This window comes from Carcharhinus amblyrhynchos, unplaced genomic scaffold (assembly GCF_965287045.1).
Source record: "Carcharhinus amblyrhynchos unplaced genomic scaffold, sCarAmb.v2.hapA scaffold_904, whole genome shotgun sequence".
Classification (NCBI taxonomy): Eukaryota; Metazoa; Chordata; class Chondrichthyes; order Carcharhiniformes; family Carcharhinidae; genus Carcharhinus; species Carcharhinus amblyrhynchos.
Genome location: NW_027650644.1, coordinates 22942 through 49597, shown reverse-complemented (window position 1 = coordinate 49597; position 26656 = coordinate 22942). Strand labels below are relative to the sequence as shown.

Here is a 26656-nt window from a genome sequence, read left to right as displayed (position 1 = left end):
TGTTCAATGTTCTGATCGATGAAACCAAGCATGCTGAATGCCTTCTTCACCACTCTGTCCACCTGTGACTCCACTTTCAAGGAGTTATGAACATGTACCCCAGATGTCTTAGTTCTATAACTCTCCCCAAATGTCCTACCATTAACTGAGCAAGTCCTGCCCAAATGCATCACCCTGCATTTATCTAAATTCAACTTCATCAGCCCACTGTCCAGTGATCAAGATCCCATTGCAATCTGAGATAACCTTCTTCACTGTCCACTGTGCCACCAATCTTAGTGTCATCTGCAAACTTACTAACCATGCCTCCTATATTCTCATCCAAATCATTAATATAAATGATAAATAACAGTGGACCCAGCACTGATCCCTGAGGCACGCCGCTGGTCACAGGCCTCCAGTTTGAAAAACAACTCTTTACAACCACCCTCTGGCTTCTGTCATCAAGCTAATTTTGTATCCAATTGGCTACCTCACCCTGGGTCCCATAGGATTTAACCTTTTGCAACAACCTACCATGCGGTACCTTGTCAAAGGCCTTGCTAAAGTCCATGTAAACAACATCAACTGCACTGCCCTCATCTACCTTCTTGGTCACCCCTTCAAAAAACTCAAAGTTGGGAAACATGAATATCCACTCCCTAATCAGTCGCTTCGGCATATGGTTAGATACAGAGTAAAGCTCCCTCTACACTGTCCCCCATCAAACACTCCCAGGACAGGTACAGCACGGGGTTAGATACAGAGTAAAGCTCCCTCTACACTGTCCCCCCATCAAACACTCCCAGGATAGGTACAGCACGGGGTTAGATACAGAGTAAAGCTCCCTCTACACTGTCCCCCCATCAAACACTCCCAGGACAGGTACAGCACGGGGTTAGATACAGAGTAAAGCTCCCTCTACACTGTCTCTATCAAACACTCCCAGGACAGGTACAGCACGGGGCTAGATACAGAGTAAAGCTCCCTCTACACTGTCCCCATCAAACGCTCCCAGGACAGGTACAGCACAAGAATGGATATGAAATAAAGCTGTCTTTACAATGCTGGTCGTGTGGTTCAGTCCCACTGGAATTGAGCTGTGCCAGTGGAATCTCTTTGTGCTGAGTTATGTTGTCTTCCTCCTGATTAGTTAAATACAGCTCTGAACCAATCGATTCAAACAGCTGATTGTGATCCGGAGACTCGTTTCCCCAGGTATGTCCCTGGTGGGGTAATGTGATGCTCAGGTAGCTGCATCATGTTGCAACCTGCTTCATTATGTGATTAACCTTCTGCTTAACCAGATGATTGGCTGTTGTAGTAACTGCCTTACCAGCTGCATTATAAATAAAACATAATCCTCAGAGAAGAGATTACCAGATAGTCAACAAACTCATTCACCCCAACCTGGAGCCAATGTCCCTGAAAGACTCATGACTCATCAGGAGGTTTGGCACAGCATGACGAGCTTGTTGGTAGCAGCATGGTCAGGTTCAGACGCGTACAGCTCACTCGTACATTACATCAGTGCCAGCGAGTGCCTCTGATTGTAATGGCCAGCGTTCCACAGTGTCAGAGCTGACGCAGCTGTACTGTACCCCAGTGTTATACAGTGACAGACCTGTCTCCACCAGTACTGTACCCCAGTGTTATACAGTGACAGACCTGTCTCCACCAGTACTGTACCCCAGTGTTATACAGTGACAGACCCGTCCCCACCAGTACTGTACCCCAGTGTTATACAGTGACAGACCTGTCTCCACCAGTACTGTACCCCAGTGTTATACAGTGACAGACCTGTCTCCACCAGTACTGTACCCCAGTGTTATACAGTGACAGACCCGTCCCCACCAGTACTGTACCCCAGTGTTATACAGTGACAGACCCGTCCCCACCAGTACTGTACCCCAGTGTTATACAGTGATAGACCCGTCCCCACCAGTACTGTACCCCAGTGTTATACAGTGACAGACCCGTCCCCACCAGTACTGTACCCCAGTGTTATACAGTGATAGACCCGTCCCCACCAGTACTGTACCCCAGTGTTATACAGTGACAGACCCATCCCCACCAGTACTGTACCCCAGTGTTATACAGTGACAGACCCGTCCCCACCAGTACTGTACCCCAGTGTTACACAGTGATAGACCCGTCCCCACCAGTACTGTACCCCAGTGTTATACAGTGACAGACCCGTCCCCACCAGTACTGTACCCCAGTGTTATACAGTGATAGACCCGTCCCCACCAGTACTGTACCCCAGTGTTATACAGTGACAGACCCGTCCTCGCCAGTACTGTACCCCAGTGTTATACAGAGACAGAACTGTCTCCACCAGTACTGTACCCCAGTGTTATACAGTGACAGACCCGTCCCCACCAGTACTGTACCCCAGTGTTATACAGAGACAGAACTGTCTCCACCAGTACTGTACCCCAGTGTTATACAGCGACAGACCCGTTCCCCACCAGTACTGTACCCCAGTGTTATACAGAGACAGACCCGTCCCCACCAGCACTGTACCCCAGTGTTATACAGTGACAGACCCGTCCCCACCAGTACTGTACCCCAGTGTTATACAGCGACAGACCTGTCACCACCAGTACTGTACCCCAGTGTTATACAGTGACAGACCCGTCCCCACCAGTACTGTACCCCAGTGTTATACAGTGACAGACCCGTCCCCACCAGTACTGTACCCCAGTGTTATACAGTGACAGACCCGTCCCCACCAGTACTGTACCCCAGTGTTATACAGTGACAGACCCGTCCCCACCAGTACTGTACCCCAGTGTTATACAGTGACAGACCCGTCCCCACCAGTACTGTACCCCAGTGTTATACGCTGACAGACCCGTCCCCCACCAGTACTGTACCCCAGTGTTATACAGCGACAGACCTGTTCCCACCAGCACTGTACCCCAGTGTTATACAGTGACAGACCCGTCCCCACCAGTACTGTACCCCAGTGTTATACAGTGACAGACCCGTCCCCACCAGTACTGTACCCCAGTGTTATACGCTGACAGACCTGTCACCACCAGTACTGTACCCCAGTGTTATACAGTGACAGACCCGTCCCCACCAGTACTGTACCCCAGTGTTATACAGTGACAGACCCGTCCCCACCAGTACTGTACCCCAGTGTTATACAGTGACAGACCCGTCCCCACCAGTACTGTACCCCAGTGTTATACAGTGACAGACCCGTCCCCACCAGTACTGTACCCCAGTGTTATACAGTGACAGACCCGTCCCCACCAGTACTGTACCCCAGTGTTATACGCTGACAGACCCGTCCCCCACCAGTACTGTACCCCAGTGTTATACAGCGACAGACCTGTTCCCACCAGCACTGTACCCCAGTGTTATACAGTGACAGACCCGTCCCCACCAGTACTGTACCCCAGTGTTATACAGTGACAGACCCGTCCCCACCAGTACTGTACCCCAGTGTTATACGCTGACAGACCCGTCCCCCACCAGTACTGTACCCCAGTGTTATACAGCGACAGACCTGTTCCCACCAGCACTGTACCCCAGTGTTATACAGTGACAGACCCGTCCCCACCAGTACTGTACCCCATGTTATATAGCGACAGACCCATCCCCACCAGTACTGTACCCCAGTGTTATACAGTGACAGACCCGTCCCCACCAGTACTGTACCCCAGTGTTATACAGTGACAGACCTGTTCCCACCAGCACTGCACCCCAGTGGCCTGTGCCGAGCTTCGCGTGTTGTTGGAGCTGAACCCATCCAGGCAATTGGAGAGTGTCCCATCACACTCCTGACTTGTGCCTTGTAGATGGTGGACAGGCTTTGGGGAGTCAGGAAGTGAGTTGGTTGCCGCAGTATTCCCAGTCTGTGACTTGCTGTGGTAGCCACAGTAATTATATGGCAACTCCAGTTCAGTTTCTGGTCAGTGGTAACCCCCTGTGTGATGGTGTGATCTGTAACAGTGTGACTCTGTTTACGACTCTCTGAATATGAGTAACTTAATTGCCTCATATCAGATGATTCGACAGCCATGATGGTGCCCAGCTCCCTGACGCTGGCGGATTGGTTTAGTTAGAGATTTGTACTGACTTAACCATATGCAAGTAAACTCATCGGAAATACACAGACAAAATCAGTCAATTGTTTAGTGCCACAGAGTAACAGCATCTAACCCCATGCTGTACCTGTCCTGGGAGTGTTTGATGGGGGTACAGTGTAGAGGGAGCTTTATTCTGTATCAAACCCCGTGCTGTACCTGTCCTGCGAGTGTTTGATGGGGGACAGTGTAGAGGGAGCTTTACTCTGTATCTAACCCCGTGCTGTACCTGTCCTGGGAGTGTTTGATGGGGGGACAGTGTAGAGGGAGCTTTACTCTGTATCTAACCCCGTGCTGTACCTGTCCTGGGAGTGTTTGATGGGGGGACAGTGTAGAGGGAGCTTTACTCTGTATCTAACCCCGTGCTGTACCTGTCCTGCGAGTGTTTGATGGGGGGGACAGTGTAGAGGGAGCTTTACTCTGTATCTAACCCTGTGCTGTACCTGTCCTGGGAGTGTTTGATGGGGACAGTGTAGAGGGAGCTTTACTCTGTATCTAACCCCGTGCTGTACCTGTCCTGGGAGTGTTTGATGGGGACAGTGTAGAGGGAGCTTTACTCTGTATCTAACCCCGTGCTGTACCTGTCCTGCGAGTGTTTGATGGGGACAGTGTAGAGGGAGCTTTACTCTGTATCTAACCCCGTGCTGTACCTGTCCTGCGAGTGTTTGATGGGGGGACAGTGTCGAGGGAGCTTTACTCTGTATCTAACCCCGTGCTGTACCTGTCCTGGGAGTGTTTGATGGGGACAGTGTAGAGGGAGCTTTACTCTGTATCTAACCCCGTGCTGTACCTGTCCTGTGAGTGTTTGATGGGGGGACAGTGTCGAGGGAGCTTTACTCTGTATCTAACCCCGTGCTGTACCTGTCCTGGGAGTGTTTGATGGGGACAGTGTAAAGGTGCTTTATACTAACCCCGAGGGGCTGATGGTGCTCAGTTGATTTCCATAAGAACATAAGAAATAGGAGCAGGAGTAGGCCATCTAGCCCTTCGAGCCTGCCCCGCCATTCAATAAGATCATGGCTGATCTGTCGTGGCTCAGTTCCACTTTCCCGCCTTCTCCTCATAACCCTTAATCCCCTTGCCTATCAAAAACCTATCTACCCATGTCTTAAAAATATTTAGCGAGGCAGCCTCCACCACCTCAACGGGCAGAGAATTCCAGAGATTCACCACCCTTTGAGTGAAGAAGTTCCTCCTCAACTCCGTTCTAAACCGCCCCCCCTTTATCTTGAGGCTGTGCCCCCTAGTCCTACTGTCCTTTCTGAGCGGGAAGAGTCTCTCCACCTCTATCCTATCCATCCCATTCATCATCTTATATGTCTGTTACCCAAATTAGCACAAAGTTGGGATGAGGGACAGTTGAAGGTGAAGGTGTTGGTTCTGGCGTTGTGTTGTGTCTGAGATTTGGAGGAAGATGTGTTGGTGATCAGCAATGTCGTTACAGGATGTGTTTCTTTGTAGAGTTGCAGCTGTTTATTTTCCACCAGCGCACAGCGCTCGACAAAGTTCTACGATGACCCAGTGTCAGCAGTGAAGGATATTCCGGATGGTTCCACCCTGTTGGTTGGAGGTAGGTTCCTCCTGTTATTGTGGTCACCCATCTCGCAGAGGTTGTGTTTGTGTAGTGTGGCTGTGGCCTGGTGCAGAGTGTCTGTCCGGTCTGCATTGTGAGCAGGAACATTGAGTGACGTGAGGCAGCAGAGAAAGGCCCCGAAATGTGAAGAACATTCTGGCAATGCTGGACTTCTGAAATCAAAATAGGCCTGGTCAGAAACTAGAGTCTTAGAGTCATAGAGGTATACAGCACGGAAACAGGCCCTTCGGCCCAACTTGTCCATTCCAAATGGGATTCCGAAACTGAAGGAGTGCCATTTGCCTGAGTTTGGCCCATATCCCTCTAAACCTTCCCCATCCTTCTAATGATGTGATTGTAGCCGCTTCCATCACCTCCTCTGGCAGCTCGTTCCACTCTGCCACCAATCTTAGTGTCATCTGCAAACTTACTAACCGTGCCTCCCATATTCTCATTCAAATCAGTAATATAAATGACAAATGTCAGTGGGCCCAGCACTGATCCCTGTGGCACCCTGCTGGTCACAGGTCTCCGGTCTGAAAATCAACCCTGTGTCACCACTCTCTGTCTCCTACCAGCAAGACCGTTTTGTATCCAGTTGGCTTGTTCTCCCTGGATCCTGTGTGGTGTAATCTTACTGACCAACCTACCATGCAGTACCTTGTCAAAGGCCTTGCTAAAGTCCATGTAGACAATACCAACTGCACTGCCCTCATCTATTTTCTTGGACATCCCTTCAAAACACTCTTACCAAATTTGTAAGACACAATATCCCTCGCACAAAGGCATGTTGACTATCTCAGCACGGTTAGCAGTATCCAGTGAGAGAAACAGAGTGAATTTTCAGAGCTGTGACTGTGTATTGGAACGGTCCAGAAGAACCTCATCCAGTGTTTGGATGATGCCCTTCCACCCCTGAGCAGTGAGGCTGATAAAAGAACCCGCAGCAGGGGACTCAGATCCTTGAATTCTTTCTCTGTGACGCTCCTCTTATCTGTGTTCTACCATCTATAGCCGGCGGTGGACAGTTAGCAGGTGAAGTGTTCTGGGGTTGAGGGAGCTTTCCATTGTGTGTCTGTGTTTCACCGTCACTGGGAAGCCTGCTCCATCCAGGGTTGTTTATTATTGTGCTGTCTCTCGCTCTCTGAGCTCCTCTCTGCATTTACTGTGCAGGTTTTGGATTGTGTGGCATCCCAGAGAAGCTGATCAATGCCTTGCTGAAGACGGGTGTTAAAGATATCACAGCTGTCAGCAACAATGCCGGGTGAGTGTCCACCAGCGGGGACCCCAGGGGGTCTCGAGGTTCTTCCCATCAACAGGATTGACCATTCTACAGCCAAGATCCAAATAGTTGGTTCTTGAGCCTTGTACAGGATTGTCCTGAACTAGAGGACATGTGGGCAGCACGATAGCACAGTGGTTAGCACTGCTTCTTCACAGCTCCAGGGTCCTGGGTTCGATTCCCGGCTTGGGTCACTGTCTGTGTGGAGTTTACACATTCTCCTCGTGTCTGCATGGGTTTCTACTGGGTGCTCCGGTTTCCACCCACAGTCCAAAGATGTGCGGGTTAGGTTGATTGGTCATGCTGAAATTGCCCCTTAGTGTCCAGGGATGTGTAGGTTAGAGGGATTAGTGGGTATAATATGTAGGGATATGGGGGTAGGGCCTGGGTGGGATTGTGTTCAGTGCAGACTCGATGGGCCAAATGGCATCTCTCTGTACTGTAGGGTTTCTATGATTCTAGAGAGGCTTCAACAGACCTTCAGACACTAGCACTGTTCAACTGAGACCATCACACAGATTGGATCAAAGCAGTATGGTCATGGTAACCTATTCTGTACCTGTCCTGGGAGTGTTTGATGGGGACAGTGTAGCGGGAGCTTTACTCTGTATCTAACCCCGTGCTGTACCTGTCCTGGGAGTGTTTGATGGGGGACAGTGTAGAGGGAGCTTTACTCTGTATCTAACCCCGTGCTGTACCAGTCCTGGGAGTGTTTGATGGGGACAGTGTAGAGGGAGCTTTACTCTGTATCTAACCCCGTGCTGTACCTGTCCTGGGAGTGTTTGATGGGGGACAGTGTAGAGGGAGCTTTACTCTGTATCTAACCCCGTGCAGTACCTGTCCTGGGAGTGTTTGATGGGGGACAGTGTAGAGGGAGCTTTACTCTGTTCCTGGGTGAATGTACACTCCTGTTTAATTAGTTGCCTGGTAATTGAAGCACTCAGAATTGAAGAGTGAGTTTTGATGGTTAAATGTGTTGATGGTTTATGTGGTTGAAGAGCCTGTGGTAGATCCTGTGAGGAGTGTTCAGTGCCGAGCAGTGTGTGATTCCAGCTGTGGCAGGGTCAGAGTGAGCCAGGGAGAGTTTCCTCATGTAGTTTAATCAGCTGTGTTAAACATTAACACTGCCTTGTTGCACTGAATGAGACTGGGAGGTGAATGCCCTTGTTCGAAATTGAAGTGTGAATATTATCAATTCAGAGTTTCTGTGTTTATGGTTCAGAGCGGAGATTCCGATAAACTTTTGACTCCAGTGTTGAATTTCCATTTATTTGTCGAGTTAGTGCGTGTGCTCTCGGTGTGTTCAGTTTGAGGCAGATTCAACTCCAGGAATCCCCCCTACCCAGGGGAATCTGTACCAATCACACCCCCCCCCCCCCCGCCGTGGTGCCAGGGCTGTTGTGCAGGGTGGGGGGAGAGAGTGTCGGCTGCTGGACAGTTTTGGGTAGGGGGAGTTGGCAGTGGGGTGTGGCGGGGGGGGGCGAGGGGGTGATGTTGCCAGGCAGGGTTGGGGGGTCAGGGTGGGGGATGGGGGGGGCGCTGTTGTCAAGCAGGGTGGGGAGAGGGGCAGGTCGGGGGGGGGTCAGGGTGAGGAAGGGTGAGGGAGAGGGGCAGGTTGGGGGGCAGGGTGGGGGAGGTGGGAGAGAGCAGGGTGGGGGAGGGGTGGTCGGGCAGGATGGGGGAGAGCAAGGTGGGGGAGAGGAGCAGATTGGGGGGGAGGATGGGGGAGAGTAGGGTGGGGGAGAGGAGCAGATTGGGGGGGGTAGGGTGGGGGAGAGGGGCAGATTGGGGGGGCAGGGTGGGGAGAGGAGCAGATTGGGGGGGCAGGGTGGGGGAGAGTAGGGTGGGGAGAGGGGCAGATTGGGGGGGCAGGGTGGGGGAGGTGGGAGAGAGCAGGGTGGGGGAGGGGTGGTCGGGCAGGATGGGGGAGAGCAAGGTGGGGGAGAGGAGCAGAATTGGGGGGGAGGATGGGGGAGAGTAGGGTGGGGGAGAGGAGCAGATTGGGGGGGGTAGGGTGGGGGAGAGGGGCAGATTGGGGGGGCAGGGTGGGGAGAGGAGCAGATTGGGGGGGCAGGGTGGGGGAGAGTAGGGTGGGGAGAGGGGCAGATTGGGGGGGCAGGGTGGGAGAGAGTAGGGTGGGGAGAGGGGCAGACTGGGGGGGGGGGGTGAGGGAGAGCAGGGTTGCGGGGGGGACAGGGTGTTGCTGGAATATGTCACACAGAGACCACTATTTCAGATATTTCAGTCCTTGCTGACTGTGACCCCCCCCTCCACCCCTGCCCCCTGTATTTCTCTAATTTTCCTCTGGGCTTGCAGCACATTCCAGATAGCCAGCACTCTCTGAATAAAAAAAAACCCTTTTCTCCAAACCCTCCTGAATCTACTGAGCTTTACCCTGACGCCATGCCCTCTGGGACGGACCCCCAACCAAGGGAAACAGCTGCCCTCGGTCAGGGCCCCCCACAGCCTTACCCCTGAGGGAGACCCAAAATAGAAATACTGACTCATCACCCTCACAATACCCAGCGCTCTCTCACACAGATAAACCCCCCCACCCACTGCCCCCGTCAGCCCCGTGGCCCCCACAGGGTCTGAACCCCTCTCTCATTAACCACTGCTGCTCTCGGCTTTTACAGAATATGTGTGGATTTACCCAATGTAGTACACTAACCCTCTCCCTCAGACCCCCTCCGCAAGTTTCTCCCCCCCCGCCCACTCCCACGTACCCCACAGACAAAATATCCCCTCCCTTCCCCCACCGCAGAAATACCTCCCCCCTCCCCACCATCCACAGCTCTAGACAAACAAAGACTGACAGGGAAAGGGAGAAGTTCCAGGGACGAGAAGACAATGACCCAGAGTGTAAGGGGTAAAGGGATCACGGGGGGGCCAGTAAGGGCTGGACGCGAGCCGAGTGGAGAGAAGGGGACATATCCTCTCCCTGACCAACCCGAAAAACCCGACAGCCTCTGAGCTGAGCCCGTGGTCACCGGCTGCCGTTCACAGCCTGCTGCTTTTTAACTGGGTCAGTCAGATAGTGATCAGGGTTCTGATTCTGATCTCTCACAGTGGTGAACGTTCTGACACAGGGCTCCCAGGTGAGGACTGATGGAACAGTGCAACACAGGAACAGACCCTTCAGCCCACACAGTCTGTGCCGACACAGAAACCTCTCTAATATTTTCTTGCCTCCACCTGGTTCATATCCCTCTATTCCTCCCAATCTATATATCTATCCAGATGGCTCTTGAACATTGTTATAGAATTTACTTCCACCACCCTCTCCGGCAGCGCGTTCCAGGCAGCCACCACCCTCTGTGTGGAAAAACCTGCCCCTTACATCCCTGTTAAACTTTCCCCCTCTCAACCTTTGCCCCCGAGTTATTGACCCTTTGATCCTGGGAAAAAGACTCTGACTATCCACTCTGTCCAAGTCTGTCACAATCTTATAGACCTCTATCAGATCCCCCAAGGTAGAAACTAGAAGCAGGAGGAGGCCATTTGGCCCTTTGAGTCTGCACCCCCATTCATGGCTGATCATCAAATTTAATATCCTGATCTACGTCCCCCCATATCCCCCTTCATCTCCAAGAGCGATATCTCATTTCTCCTTGAAAGCAGCTCAGTTTGACGCTGTATACAAATAGTGGTCATTAATTGTATTTTGGTGTTAGTGTTTTATTTTGGCGTTAATCGAAGCCGGACTTGTGACCAGTGTCTCACTGCAGTCCTGAGTGAAAACACCATCGTTACACACGCCAGAACTTTGACCAAACTGCTGACAATCCCAAAGGGTTTTGGTTGAGAGAACTCTTCAGGAACTAAAACCTCCAGATAGACGACCAGGAGCAAACACAGCATGTCTGGCAGGGTCAGTGAGGCAGAATTAACACTTCAATCCTCTTCAGCTCAACAAAACCTGCCAAAAAAATCAAGAGGCGACATGAGAATTGTGGGAAATGGGAGCAGGAGAAGGTCACTTGGCCCATTCAGCCTGTTAGAACAAAGAACAACACAGCCCGGGAAACAGGCCCTTCGGCCCAACGAGCCCGCACCGCCATCTTAACAATGTGTATTTCCTCCTCCACCCTTGACCCATGTCTATGCTCATGGTACCCCCATTGGAAACCAGATTCAGGGGAGAATAGGTTATCCCACTCAGCGTGTTACTGTGATCTGGAAGGCACTGCCTGAGAGGCCGGTGGAAGCAGATTCAACAGGAACTTTATCCGAAGGAGATTGGATAAATATTTGAAGGGAAGTTAAAAGATAGGGGGATGGATGAAATGCTGGGGAGGTTGGCCTTACAAAGAGCTGGCGTGATGGGTCCGAGGTGACATTCTGTGATTCTAAGTGAGATGTGAAACCAGAAGGAGGGGATTGTCCACTGTCCGCACCAACATTGTCCCCCCTGCCCCCCCAGGCTGAGAGATGTGGCGTAGTGGTGTTGTCACTGGACTAATCCAGAGGTTCGGGCTAATGCTGTGGAGACGCAGGTTCAAATCCCAACACCCCAGTTAGTGTGATTTAAATTCCATTAATAGATCTGGAAGGTAGAAGTGTGCACATTCTCCCCATGTCTGCGTGGGTTTTCTCCGGATTGCTCCCACAGTCTGAAAGACATGCTGGTTTAGGTGCATTGACCCGAACAGGTGTTGGAGTGCGGCAACTAGTGGAATTCCACATTAACTTCATTGCAATATTAATGTAAACCTTACTTGCACCTAATAAATAAACTTAATTTTACTTTAAATTAACACCATTAAACAGCAGATAGAATGGTCTGAATCTGAAACAATGTTCTCTTCAGCAAGTCACCGTCTTCTGGAGAAAGTTAGAATTAATGCGAGGTGATGCATTTTGGTAGATTGAACCAGGGCAGGACTTACTCAGTTAATGGTGGGGCACTGGGGAGAGTTACAGAACAAAGAGATCTAGGGGTACATGTTCATAACTCCTTGAAAGTGGAGTCACAGGTGGACAGAGTGGTGAAGAAGGCATTCGGCATGCTTGGTTTCATCGATCAGAACATTGAATACAGGAGTTGGGACGTCTTGTTGAAGTTGTACAAGACATTGGTAAGGCCACACTTGGAATACTGTGTACAGTTCTGGTCACCCTATTATAGAAAGGATATTATTAAACTAGAAAGAGTACAGACAAGATTTACTAGGATGCTACCGGGACTTGATAGATTGAGTTATAAGGAGAGGCTGGATAGACTGAGACTTTTTTCTCTGGAGTGTAGGAGGCTGAGGGGTGATCTTATAGAGGTCTATAAAATAATGAGGGGCACAGATCAGCTAGATAGTCAATATCTTTTCCCAAAGATAGGGGAGTCTAAAACTAGAGGGCATAGGTTTAAGGTGAGAGGGGAGAGATACAAAAGTGTCCAGAGGGGCAATTTTTTCACACAGAGGGTGGTGAGTGTCTGGAACGAGCTGTCAGAGATAATAGTCGAGGTGGGTACAATTTTATATTTTAAAAGCATTTAGATAGTTACATGGATACGATGGGTATAGAGGGATATGGGCCAAATGTGGGCAATTGGGATTAGCTTAGGGGTTTAAAAGAAAGGGATGGCATGGACAAGTTGGGCCGAAGGGCCTGTTTCCATGCTGTAAACCTACAGGGAAGGGTAATTGCTTCATCAGCTGCTTCAGTCACTTTGTAACCTGCCTGTTGTTCCGGTCACGCTCCAATCCCTCCGCCCTCCACAATAGACTTTCCTATTGGGATCTTTATCCATTCATATACTCAGTGCTCTGGAATTCCATCTGTAATCTACAGGGACTGTGTGAATGTGGGGGGGGTTTGAGGTTGGGGATTGGCCAAGGGCGAGGGGCGGGATGGGATTAAGGTTGGATTTGGAGTGTTAGGATGTGATTTTCGGGATGGGATTGGGGACACTGTTGGGTTGTGTATGCTGGGGATGGGGTGGGGTTTGGGGGCAGAGTTTGGGTTTGGGGTTTGAAGTTTGGGGGTAGGATTTGGGGTTTGGGTGGGGTTCGGGGGCAGGGTTTGCATGGGATGGGATTGGGGATGGGGGTTGGGAGTGGGGCTTGGGGGTGTTGTTTGGATTGGAGTGGGGCTTTGGAGCAGGGATTGGGGTGGGGTTTGAATTTTGGGGGTGGGGTTTGGGAGGGGTTCGGGGTCAGGGTTTGCATGGGGTGGGGTTGGGGATGGGGTTTGGGGGTGTCATTTGGGTTGGGGTGGGGTTTTGGGGCAGGGATTGGGGTGGGGATTGAGGTTCGGTGGGGTTTGGGTGGGAATGGGTAGGGGTCCAGTTGGCTCTGACACTCTGCTGATCCCTCCCCAGGGTGGATAACTTTGGACTGGGGCTCCTGCTTCACACTAAACAGATCAGGAGGATGGTTGCTTCCTACGTGGGGGAGAATGCAGAGTTTGAACGGCAATATCTCGCCGGAGAACTGGAGGTGGAACTCACACCACAGGTGAGAAATCTCATCGTTCATTCCAATTGCTATCCCAGTGAGTTCGGGAAGTGGCTGGAATGAATGGAACACTGAGCTTGGAACAGGAACTCCCGCCCCGGAGAATCGAGGTCAGATCACACACACCCACACAAATCTAAAATAATTCAGCATCGGATACTGCTGTGCATTCACCCGTATCCTTCAACAAGAGAGCTTTACTCTGTATCTAACCCCGTGCTGTACCTGTCCTGGGAGTGTTTGATGGGGGACAGTGTAGAGGGAGCTTTACTCTGTATCTAACCCCGTGCTGTACCTGTCCTGGGAGTGTTTGATGGGGGGACAGTGTAGAGGGAGCTTTACTCTGTATCTAACCCCGTGCTGTACCTGTCCTGGGAGTGTTTGATGGGGACAGTGTAGAGGGAGCTTTACTCTGTATCTAACCCCGTGCTGTACCTGTCCTGGGAGTGTTTGATGGGGGACAGTGTAGAGGGAGCTTTACTCTGTATCTAACCCCGTGCTGTACCTGTCCTGGGAGTGTTTGATGGGGGACAGTACCTAATAAGAGCCTGACATCAGTGTCCTTGTTATCTAGGTCAGTTGATATATTTACTTTGTGAAAAAGGAAGAACCACACAAAGAGATAATTCTGGGCAGTTTGTGGGTTCAGTCTGACTGACGGTGGTCTTTATGAAAGCAGGAAATGTCTCTGACTATTTACCCACCTTTCACCTTTCAGGGTACGTTGGCTGAAAGGATTCGAGCCGGGGGTGCGGGAATTCCAGCGTTCTACACCCCCACAGCGTACGGCACCCTGATTGCGGAGGGAGGAGCTCCAATTAAATACAACAAGGATGGCAGTGTCCAGATTGCCAGCCAACCCCGAGAGGTAGGAACATCCGGCAGCAAATGGCAATCCCGCTGCCACACCTGCCCCCCCCTCCCCATTGATAGTGAAAGGTAGTGTGCACTGAGCTGTAAAAGTTCGGATGTTGTCTCCCAAGATGAAGTCTTGAACGATTGCAGGCCTGTAATCCCCGTTATCCCGTAATTCGCGTTATCCTGGTGTAATGACGAAGAACCTGGAGGTTGAATGACACACCATTCCTGCAGTTTGTGGTAGATATTTCTTGTTTCTCTCAGGTTGAAGGCAGTCGAACGACTATTGCGAGACCCTGGCACTGATCCGCAATTCGAGTCACAGAGGTTTACAGCACAGAAACAGGCCCTCCAGCCCAACTTGTCCATGCCACCCAGTTCCCAATTGCCTGTACCAATTACCTGATACTGTGTACCACCAGACAGAGAACCCAACTTACAGTCATAGAGGTTTACAGCATGGAAACAGGCCCTTCGGCCCAACTTGTCCATGCCGCCCTTTCTTTTTAACCACTAAACTAATCCCAATTGCCTGCATTTGCCCCATATCCCTCTATACCCATCAAACCCATGTAACTATCTAAACGCTTTTTAAAAGACAAAATTGTACCCACCTCTATTACTGCCTCTTACAGCTTGTTCCAGACACTCACCACCCTCTGTGTGAAAAAATTGCCCCTCTGGACACTTGTATCTCTCCCTTCTCACCTTAAACCTGTGCCCTCTAGTTTTAGACTCCCCTACTTTGGGAAAAGATATTGACTATCTAGCTGATCTGTGTCCCTCATTATTTTATAGACCTCTATAAGATCACCCCTCAGCCTCCTATACTCTCCAACACTCCAGCCTTTCCTTATAACTCAATCCATCAAGCCCCGGTAGCATCCTAGTAAATCTTTTCTGCACTCTTTCTAGTTTAATAATATCCTTTCTATAATAGGGTGACCAGAACTGTACACAGTATTCCAAGTGTGGCCTTACCAATGTCATGTACAACTTCAACGAGACGTCCCAACTCCTGTATTCAATGTTCTGACTGATGAAACCAAGCATGCTGAATGCCTTCTTCACCACTCTGTCCACCTGTGACTCCACTTTCAAGGAGTTATGAACATGTACCCCAGATCTCTTTGTTCTGTAACTCTCCCCAGTGCCCTACCATTAACTGAGTAAGTCCTGCCCTGGTTCAATCTACCAAAATGCATCATCTTGCATTTATCTAAATTAAACTCCATCTGCCATTCATCAGCCCACTGGCCCAATTGATCAAGATCCTGTTACAATTGGAGATAACTTTCTTCACTGTCCACTATGCCACCAATCTTAGTGTCATCTGCAAACTTACTAACCATGCCTCCTATATTCTCATCCAAATCATTAATATAAATGACAAATAACAGTGGACCCAGCACTGATCCCTGAGGCACACCGCTGGTCACAGACCTCCAGTTTGAAAAACAACTCTCTACATCCACCCATTCAGGGTGAGGTGTCTAAATGGATACAAAATTGGCTTCTTCACAGAAGCCAATTTTTTTTATCCATTTAGACACCTCACCCTGAATCCTGTGAGATTTAACTTTATGCAACAACCTACCATGCAGTACCTTGTCAAAGGCCTTGCTAAAGTCCATGTAGACAACATCAACTGCACTGCCCTCATCTACCTTCTTGCTTACCCCTTCAAAAAACTCAATCAAATTTGTGAGACATGATTTTCCACTCACAAAGCCATGCTGACTGTCCCTAATCAGTCCTTGTGTCTCTAAATGCCTGTAGATCCTGTCTCTCAAAATATCTTCCAACAATTTACCCACCACAGATGTGAGGCTCACTGGCCTGTAGTTCCCAGGCTTTTCCCTGCAGCCCTTTTTGAACAAAGAAGGACAGGTTTGCTTTGATGGATTGAGTTATAAGGAGAGGCTGGATAGACTGGGACTTTTTTCTCTGGAGTGTAGGAGGCTGAGGGGTGAACTTATAGAGATCTATAAAATAATGAGGGGCACAGATCAGCTAGATAGTCAATATCTTTTCCCAAAGGTAGGGGAGTCTAAAACTAGAGGGCACAGGTTTAAGGTGAGAGGGGAGAGATACAAAAGGGTCTAGAGGGGCAATTTTTTCACACAAAGGGTGGTGAGTGTCTGGAACAAGTTGCCAGAGGCAGTAGTTGAGGCGGGTACAATTTTGTCTTTTAAAAAGCGTTTAGACAGTTCCATGGGTTTGATGGGTATGGAGGGATATGGGGCAAATGTGGGCAATTGGGATTAGTTTAGTGGTTAAAAAGAAAGGGCAGCATGGACAAGTTGGGCCGAATGGCCTGTTTCCATGCTGTAAACCTGTGTGACTGTATGACTGTAAGTTGGGTTCTCTGTCTGGTGGTACACAGTATCTTGTGTCTTTGTTGCTCTGGATCTTTCTTCCTTCCTGCTCCAAAATGAAAAGGAAAGTTTTATTTTTAGTCACAACTAATTAACACTGCAATGAAGTTACTGTGAAATTCCCCTAGTTGCTGCCCTCTGGTGCCTGTTCGGGTCAATGCACCCAAACCAGCACGACTTTCGGACTGTGGGAGGAAACCGGAGCACCCGGAGGAAACCCACACAGACACGGGGAGAATGTGCAGACTCCACACAGACTGTGACTCCAAGCTGGGATTGAACCCGGGTCCCTGGAGCTGTGAAGCAGCCGTGCTAACCACTGTGCCACCGTGCCTTAATAAATGTTCCTATCAAAAACCCAGTTTCTGTCCTGTGACCAGAGTGTTTGTCCCCGTTGTCTCTGCAAATGATCCCTGATGCCCAGGTCATTGCTAAACAGTGGGATCCGATTTCCACCCACTCACATAATGTCGTGATGGAACAGGCTTTTTCTCACAGAACCGCCCCCGACTTCAGCTCCAGAGCTGAAAGTTCTGCAGGCAGCATCGTGAAAACCATTCCTTTAATGAGTTGGAGCAGGGCAAGCTATTGGCCGCAGACAAGGTCATAGAACATTCCAGCGCAGTACAGGCCCTTCGGCCCTCGATGCTGTGCTGACCAGTGGAACCAATCTAATGACCCTCTAACCTAAACTATTCCAGCCGGCTATATTTTAATCAATTCTCAAAGATACGTCCCACAGGTTTGTTTGCATTTTATTAAACTTGTTCAGACACCGGGGTTAGCCCTGTGTACCTCCGTGCCTTTTGGCTGGAAAGAAAAGGCCGCCTGACCTCATCTTCCTTTGAAGTGTCCGTGTTCACATTACCCTGTGTTGTGTGAGTGTGATCCGAGGCAGGGGTTTGACTCCGGGTCTGTTCTCTTCCTCCCCCAGGTGAGGGAATTTAATGGTCGTCACTACATCATGGAGAAGGGGATCACGGGAGACTTTGCTCTGATTAAGGCCTGGAAGGCCGATCGGGCTGGGAACGTGGTGTTCAGGTAATTCGGGGCAGGACTGAATCCAGAGGGACCCGGATCGGGATCCTTGGTTAATAAGGGGATCGGGGAAAAGGCAGGAGAAGGGGGGGGAACGAGAAAAATACCAGCCACGATCGAATGGCGGAGCAGACTCGATGGGCCGAGTGGCCCCATTCTGCTCCTGTGTCTTACGGGATAGAGGTGGAAGGGTCAGTTTGTGGGAAGTTAAATGTTACCTTAACCTCGGAAACAGGGGCTGAGCCATTGGCCCCAACTCGCTGCTGAAATAGGGCACGTCAAAACCACCCGACGGTGCACAGGCCGCCCATCGTCGCTGGCTCACTGTAGATCACACCAACTCCTGAATGGGTCACTTACAGTCCAGGAAAATGTCCCGTTTCCCTCTGGGTGCCCCGGAAGGGCCATGGTGTCTCGGAAACCTGAGCAACGGGGGTGAAGCTGGCTGTTTTACACGGCTCCTTCACAGGAGCGGCGTGGGTGTGCCATTCCCAGCCAACAGGGTGCTGCTGTCAAACCAGAAGCACGTTCCAGCTCTCTGAGGGGTGGGTAACGTGCTGGGGAGTTTCAGTGCCAGTGTGATGCCAGCCGTGTGGACTGCGCATCCCAGCCGGTGGGCAGATTGGGTCACACCAGCCTGTGTTTGCAAAACCCAGCCCCGAACGTTCGCTGTGATCGGATAACAGCCCTGATCCGTGTGGAGAATTCCACGGATACGCAGGTCAGTCAGCCGAGCAGTCAGTCCGGATAGAGCTACGTACGGTCCCAGACTGTACCCCCAAACACAAATAACAGGGGCGATTCTCCCACCTCCTAAAAATATCAACACAGCGGACTGAGCCAATCCCGTATCCGTCGGTTCACGGGATTCACACCGTGCGCACGTCTCCAAGCACCGGATATCCGGCACAGTCTGACCGGGAACACCGGGAAAGTGATTTAAATCTACTTTTAATGGAATTTCCATCGGCTTACTGGGCCCGGGAGTGAATTCTCCGAGCCCCCCCGGGGTGCAGACTGGCTCCCCACTGTCAGGCAGGACAGCTCCACCTGGAGTGAAGGAGGGGGGTGGGAACGGGATCCTGAAGGACTGTGGGGGGAGGGGGGGGGGTGTTTGGTGCCCCTGGACCTGTGCCCCCAGCACTGCCAAAGGGGCAAAGTGCCCATGTTTGGGGTGGGGGGGCACCTTGGCCTTGGGGGTGGGGCCTAGAGGATGATCGGTGGGGGGGGCGGTGGTCCTGCCGCCACTGTGTCATTGCCATCAATGGGGGCAGGAGGTAGGCCGGGGGTGGGAGTGGGGGGGTTGGAATTGGCCAGGGAGGCAGGGGTTGGGATGGTGCTGGACATTGGGCTGTCCAGGAAGGGGCGGGGGGGGGGAGGGGTTTGGGGCTGGCCTGCGAATGGACGTGGGGGCCACGATCGAGCCACGGGGGGGTGGGGTGGGGGTCAGCACTGCGGGGGTCCCGTGCTGGCCAGCAATCAGGGCAACTGATAGATCGGGGTCGCTGCCCATGCGCAGAGTTCTGGAACTGTCAGACTCCAGCACGGATAGGCCCTGTCTCTCCGGGTTTTTAATGAGATTCAGGATTGTGATCCCTGCGTTGCACAGAGTCTGGGAGATTCCAGTCTCAACTCCCACTGAAAACACAATCCCGATTTACACCAGTTTTCCCGCTGAACCTTACCGGGAGAACCGTGGCACGTGCGTCCACACATTGCGCTTTCCTTCAGTGAAACAGAAGTTCCAGGATAGCCATTCCCTGGTTCACTCCCCGTAGTAACTCCTCAACCAATCACTTACCAACTAATCCATACTCTTTTCACGCTGTATAAATTGTTCAAATTGGTATTCTTGTGAATCTGTCCTGCTGAGTGTCAGATACAAAACTTCATCAGAATATCTCTTTTTTTTTTAATCGGGGGTATTCCAGCTATTTGTTATTTACCGTGTGGTAAACCCAGCCCCCTGCACTGCCTGGCACAGCAGGGTTTGGGAACTCTATAGCACTGGGGTGGGAGGTGAACTGGTGAACTCTGCAGTTTTATTAGTGACCTGAGACGGGCCAACCTCCTCATGTTACAGGAGACCTGTCAATAACTGGCTGCTTTTATCCTCTGAGGACAAGGTCATTGTGATGAAAGGTCACTGCCCTGTCCGGGATACCAGAACAAGGATGTCAGTTTGAGCCGATGCTTCAGTTCTGGCCACACGTCGAACCGTTGCCCCCTGTGCCCAAGGAGCCTGTTGCTAAAGAGAGGAATGTTGCTGAAATTTTGCACTTTGAACTCATCAGGACAAATGCAAGAACACCAAATTTCAAACAATCAGAATTAGGGGAGGTGATGGCCTTGTGATATTATCGCTAGACTGTTAGTCCAGAAACTCAGCTAATGTTCTGGGACCCCAGGTTCAAATCCTGCCGCAGCAGATGGTGAAATTTGAATTCAATATGTAGAATTAAGAATCTACTGATGACCATGAAACCGTCGTCAATTGTCGGGAAAACCCATCGGGGTCACTGATGTCCTTTAGGGAAGGAAATCTGCCGTCCTTACCCGGTCTGGCCTACATGTGACTCCAGAGCCACGGCACCGTGGTTGACTCTGAACTGCCCTCAGACAACTAGGGATGGGCAATAAATACTGGCCAGCCAGCCACGTCCATGTCCCACAAATGAATTTAAAAAAAATTATTTCTCCAGATGAACAAGATGCTGGGTGGTTGACAAGTTGACCCTGATTGGCCAAGGTGTTGTCATGGAGAAAGAACTGTTGGTGTCCAAGCTTCTGGGTAATTGGGAGCAGGCACAAGGCTTGGACATGTTCCTTTTGTTTGCAGAGTAGGGTCCAGCCACTCAGAACTCTCTCCTGGAATGTGAATCTTCATGATTGTTTGAAATTCAGTACTCTTGCCCTGATGAGTGCGAAATGAAAAACTTCAGCAACATGTCTCTCTTTCCAGCAATATTCAACTTCTGCACTCGCAAGTGACTGCCTGGAGCCCATTGTGATTAGAAACATAAAAATAGAAACAGGGATAGGCCATTCGGCCCCTCGGCCCTGCTATACCAGTCATTATGATCATGGCTGATCATCCAACTCAATAACCTGATCCCACCATCCCCCATATCCTTCCATTCCCTTCACCCCAATCGCTAACTGCTTCCTGAAAACATTTAATGTTTTGGCATCAACTACTTCCTGTGGGAATGAATTCCACAGGCTCACCATTCTTTGGGTGAAGAAATGTCTCCTCATCTCCGTCCTGAATGGTCTACCCTGAATCCTCAGACTGTGACCCCTGGTTCTGGATTCTCCCACCATCAGGAATATCCTCCCTATATCTACCCTGTCGAGTCCTGTTAGAATTTTATAAGTGTCTGTGAAACCCCCTCATTCTTCTAAACTCCAGTGAAAACAATCCGAACTGACTCAATCTGCCCTCAAACGTCACTCTTTAAATGGGTTTTTACGATATCAACCTTTAGTGTGGGGTCGGGACTGATGTAATTTCTTCCATGGCCAAATGGTTGCCTAGTAACTGTTTTGGGTGACACGTAAAGAATGGTCCCCTGTTGCAGCAAGGGGGGGGGGGTTGGTATTGGGTACCTGTACAACTGACCTGGGTGGGAATGACATGGGTGGCACAGTGGTTAGTACTGCTGCCTCACAGCGCCAGGGACCTGGGTTCAATTCTGGCCTCGGGTCACCGTCCTTGCAGAGTTTGCACATTCTCCCCGTGTCTGCGTGGGTTTCCTCTGGGTGCTCCGGTTTCCACCCGCACTCCTTGGTAAAGGTGTGTAGGATAGATGGATTGGCCGTGCGAAATTACCCCTTAGTGTCCCAAGAGGTGTTAATTAAGGGGATTACTGGGTTAAATGTGTGGGATTACAGGTGGTGTGCGGCCCTGGGTAAGATGCTGTGTGGGAGAGTTGGTATGGTCTCGATGGGTCGAATGGCCTCTGTCGGGGTCCTGTGATGTCCACGCACCCTGTCAGGGAGCAACGCATCCATCTTTCAGGCAGACTGCTTTGGGATTGGCTGAGTGCTCAGGTCTGCCCTCTCACTCCTATACCTTTCCTTTCAGGAAAACCGCACGGAATTTTAACCAGCCCATGTGCAAAGCTGCCAAGGTGACTGTGGTGGAGGTATGTGTGTGAGTCAGCGAGTGTGCATGGAACGTAGAAGAAAGATGGGAAATTCTTCCGGGGCTTGGTGGGGGGAGATGCAGACTGGGTGTTCCTGATGCTTGGGGGGGAGGTGGGGAGAGGGGGTGACAGAGTCAGAATGAATTGGCCAGTGAGGACACAGATGGGGGCGGTGGGGGGGTAGGTGGCGTGACGGTCAGAATGAATTGGCCAGCGAGGATAGAGATGGGGAGAAAGGTCTTCGTTCTTCAGCAGGAGACTCTGACTCTTTGGAATTCTCCAGCCCGGAGCGTAGGGGGTGCTCCCTCCTTGAATGTATTTAAGACGGAGGATTTATGTGTGTGGAGGGATTTGAAGGTAATTTAGGAAGTGGCAGAGGGGACAGAACGTAAGAACTCGGAGCAGGAGTGGGCCATCTGCCCCCTCGAACCTGCTCCACCATTCAATAAGATCAGGGCTGATCTTTTCATGGACTCAGCTCCACTTACCCACCCGCTCACCATAACCCTTAATTCCTTTACTGTTCAAAAATGTATCTATCCTTGCCTTAAAAACAAGGCAGGAAGATCCATCACAATCTTATTGAATAACAGAGCAGACAGGAGAGTTCCACTGAACAACACAAGCTCGTATCACTGATGTCTCTGTGCACATTTTAAAAATTCTTTTATGAGATGTGGCTGTTGTGGAATAGAATTAATTGTCCATCCCTAATGACCCTCCGGGGGTAGAGAGCTGCCGCATTCGAGCACTGCAGTCCACGTGGTGTGTGTGTGTGTGAGCTGGATATTAAAGGTAGAAGCTTCTTCCTGCCTCTGTGGATGAGGCAGAGAGCGTGGCCACGTCCGTGAGCCAGACACAGGGTTAATAAAACAACTCTGAATCCTGCTCACAGCCATGTCGCTAAATACAGCCATCAATCCGAGTCGATGGGAGTTATAAACACCTGGCATTTACAATGGGGATGAAGAGGGAGGTAACCTAGCAACTACGCAGCACATTAATCGCTGATAGGTGTCTGGGAGAGAGTCGTATCTGCAACTGCAGCGAGGGGCTGAATACAGAGGGGGATTTGGGTTAAAGTTTCACCTGGTTTGTTTTGATTAGCAGTGAGCTGAAATGTTATTTGAAGAGTGAGGGTTTCATCGCGTGTAGAATTCAGTCACACTCTGCAGCACCGAGCCTTGGCACACCAGGCAGTGTGTGCACAGACTAAACCATCCCCCATTCCATTCCCACTTCCCAGTAACATGAGGCATCCCAGCTCACTGACAGCAAATATATTCATCCCATAGGGAATAATACTGGGAAATAAAGGGATACTTTACACTGTCCCCATCCCAGGACATGTACAGCACGGGGTTAGATACAGAGTAAAGCTCCCTCTACACTGTCCCCATCAAACACTCCCAGGACAGATACAGCACGGGGTTAGATACAGAGTAAAGCTCCCTCTACACTGTCCCCCCCCATCAAACACTCCCAGGACAGGTACAGCACGGGGTTAGATACAGAGTAAAGCTCCCTCTACACTGTCCCCCCATCAAACAATCCCAGGACAGGTACAGCACGGGGTTAGATACAGAGTAAAGCTCCCTCTACACTGTCCCCCATCAAACACTCCCAGGACAGGTACAGCATGGGGTTAGATACAGAGTAAAGCTCCCTCTACACTGTCCCCCCATCAAACACTCCCAGGACAGGTACAGCACGGGGTTAGATACAGAGTAAAGCTCCCTCTACACTGTCCCCCCATCAAACACTCCCAGGACAGGTACAGCACGGGGTTAGATACAGAGTAAAGCTCCCTCTACACTGTCCCCCCATCAAACACTCCCAGGACAGGTACAGCACGGGGTTAGATACAGAGTAAAGCTCCCTCTACACTGTCCCCCCATCAAACACTCCCAGGACAGGTACAGCACGGGGTTAGATACAGAGTAAAGCTCCCTCTACACTGTCCCCCATCAAACACTCCCAGGACAGGTACAGCACGGGGTTAGATACAGAGTAAAGCTCCCTCTACACTGTCACCCATCAAACACTCCCAGGACAGGTACAGCACGGGGTTAGATACAGAGTAAAGCTCCCTCTACACTGTCCCCCATCAAACACTCCCAGGACAGGTACAGCACGGGGTTAGATACAGAGTAAAGCTCCCTCTACACTGTCCCCCATCAAACACTCCCAGGACAGGTACAGCATGGGGTTAGATACAGAGTAAAGCTCCCTCTACACTGTCCCCCCATCAAACACTCCCAGGACAGGTACAGCACGGGGTTAGATACAGAGTAAAGCTCCCTCTACACTGTCCCCCCATCAAACACTCCCAGGACAGGTACAGCACGGGGTTAGATACAGAGTAAAGCTCCCTCTACACTGTCCCCCATCAAACACTCCCAGGACAGGTACAGCACGGGGTTAGATACAGAGTAAAGCTCCCTCTACACTGTCACCCATCAAACACTCCCAGGACAGGTACAGCACGGGGTTAGATACAGAGTAAAGCTCCCTCTACACTGTCCCCCATCAAACACTCCCAGGACAGGTACAGCACGGGGTTAGATACAGAGTAAAGCTCCCTCTACACTGTCACCCATCAAACACTCCCAGGACAGGTACAGCATGGGGCTAGATACAGAGTAAAGCTCCCTCTACACTGTCCCCCATCAAACACTCCCAGGACAGGTACAGCACGGGGTTAGATACAGAGTAAAGCTCCCTCTACACTGTCCCCCATCAAACACTCCCAGGACAGGTACGGCACGGGGTTAGATACAGAGTAAAGCTCCCTCTACACTGTCCCCATCAAACACTCCCAGGACAGGTACAGCACAGGGTTAGATACAGAATAAAGCTTCCTCTACACTGTCCCCCATCAAACACTCCCAAGACAGGTACAGCACGGGGTTAAATGGGGAGAAGGGCCTTCTGTACACCGAGTGTGCACAATCTGAGCTGCGCTTTCTCCTGTGCACGGTGGAAATGTTTTTATTTGTTATTCTCTGGCCTTTCTGGGTTGGAGTGGCAGTCTGTGTCCCTGCATCTGAAGAGGGCTTGCATTCAAGATGGTGCAATATTGAGCTGTGTGTGGTCGAATTGTGTGTGCTGATACTCACTGCACTCAGGGTAGCGAGACACTCTGTGCTGACAGTTAAAAGAACCATCAGTTGGGTGAAACGTTGCTGGAGTACGCAGCTGTGAATTTAATCATGTGTAAAAAAGGAGAGGTTAGATGATGAGAGGAAGTGGGGGAAGGCACAGCTGACGAACGCGCCTCCTGTTCTGTGTTAAACAGGTCGAGGAGATTGTTGACACGGGAACGTTTGCACCGGAAGATGTTCACATCCCCAGTATATACGTCCAGAGAATCATCAAGGGAAGTCAGTATGAGAAGAGGATTGAGGTGAGGCAGGGTCCAGTGGATGATTTTACACAGGATATAGTTACTTATACAAACCCGAGTGAAAATAAAAACCTGAGTGTTTCCGTGGGAGTTCATCATCTATCTCGGAGCGATACGTCACTGAGCTGCAATCATTGTGGTGATGGTTTGTACACAGCAAGATCCCACATTTCAGTACTGGATATAATATAGAAGATAGGAGCAGGAGGAGGCCATTTGGCCCTTCGAGCCTGCTCCGTCATCCATCACCATCATCGCTGATCAATATCAGTTCATGTCTTTCTTTAGTTGATTGAAAATTGCAGGCTCGGTGTTGTTTACCCGGTTGCTGCCCATCTGCATGCTGCCCCCCCCCCCCCCGCAGTACAACGCACGACATCTGCAGATGCGTGGGAGTTGTGACAAGGGATGGCATCTTTCTGCAGAGACTGTCTGCCCATTCAGACAGATGGTATCGATCCTCTGGCATTGAAAGAAGCTGCACATTGTTCTGCCCAGGTCCCTGCCAATTCTGTCAGATGATCTGCTGCTCTTTGCCTGTCAAGTTTTCTTATAAGAGACAGGGCCCATCCATCCTCTCAAATGCATGTCCTGTGCTACGTGGGAAATTCTGAGATTGTACAGACGGTGAAATTTGGATTCAGTAAAAATCTGGAATTGAAAGTAATGATAACCATAAAACCATTGTTGTAAAAACCCATCTGGTTCTCTTGAGGGAAGGAAATCTGCCATCCTTACCCAGTCTGGCTTATATCCGACTCCAGCTCCATAGCAATGTGATTGATTTAAAATGTCTTCACGGACGGGCGATAAATGCTGGCCCAGCCAATGACACACACCGTCCCGTGAACGAATAAAGTGAAAAGAAAGGCCCCAGTTTCAAAATTTGCAGATGGTACAAAACTTGGGAGCTTTGTAAACTGTGAGGGTAATGTAGAACCTCAGACAGAGACAGGGTGATGGAATGGGCGGACAGGTGACAGGTGAAATCTGATTCAAGAGAGTATGAAAATAATATCAAATCAGGGGGATCACCCTAAAAGGGGTTCAGGAGGGGCCGGGGCGTATGTGTGAAAGTGGCAGGACAGGTGGAGAGAGCGGTGAATGAAGCTTGAAGTATCTGTGTTTTATTAACAGAGTACAAGAACAGGGGGGGTTAAGATGCACTTGTATAAATCACTGGTTCAGCCTCAACTAGAGTATTGAGTCCAGCTCCGAGCACCACACTGTAGGGAGGGTGTGAAGGTCATTGGGAGAATGCAGAAAAAAATTCATGAGAATGATTCTAGGGATAAGAAACTTCAGATATGAAGACAGACCGGGGTAGCTGCAGCTGAGAGGATATTAGATCAAAGTGCTCAAAATCACAAGGGAAAGGGACAGAGTCGATAGAGAAACTGTTCCCATCACTGGAAGGATCAGAAACCAGAGCACACAGA

General features: G+C 50.5%; 1 protein-coding gene across 1 annotated transcript in view; it reads left to right on the top strand.

The window, feature by feature from the left end:
• Positions 1 to 5540: 5540 nt before the first annotated feature.
• The window catches only part of oxct1a (3-oxoacid CoA transferase 1a), a gene marked incomplete at both ends in the record, with an annotated part of 36950 nt that continues 15834 nt past the window's right edge, over positions 5541 to 26656 (top strand). The window contains 7 exons of the mRNA XM_080184736.1: positions 5541 to 5649; positions 6826 to 6916; positions 13254 to 13389; positions 14108 to 14257; positions 17560 to 17666; positions 21751 to 21811; positions 25110 to 25217. Of these exons, the coding sequence (XP_080040862.1) occupies positions 5541 to 5649; positions 6826 to 6916; positions 13254 to 13389; positions 14108 to 14257; positions 17560 to 17666; positions 21751 to 21811; positions 25110 to 25217 (762 nt within the window). The remainder of the gene's footprint in view (positions 5650 to 6825; positions 6917 to 13253; positions 13390 to 14107; positions 14258 to 17559; positions 17667 to 21750; positions 21812 to 25109; positions 25218 to 26656) is intronic.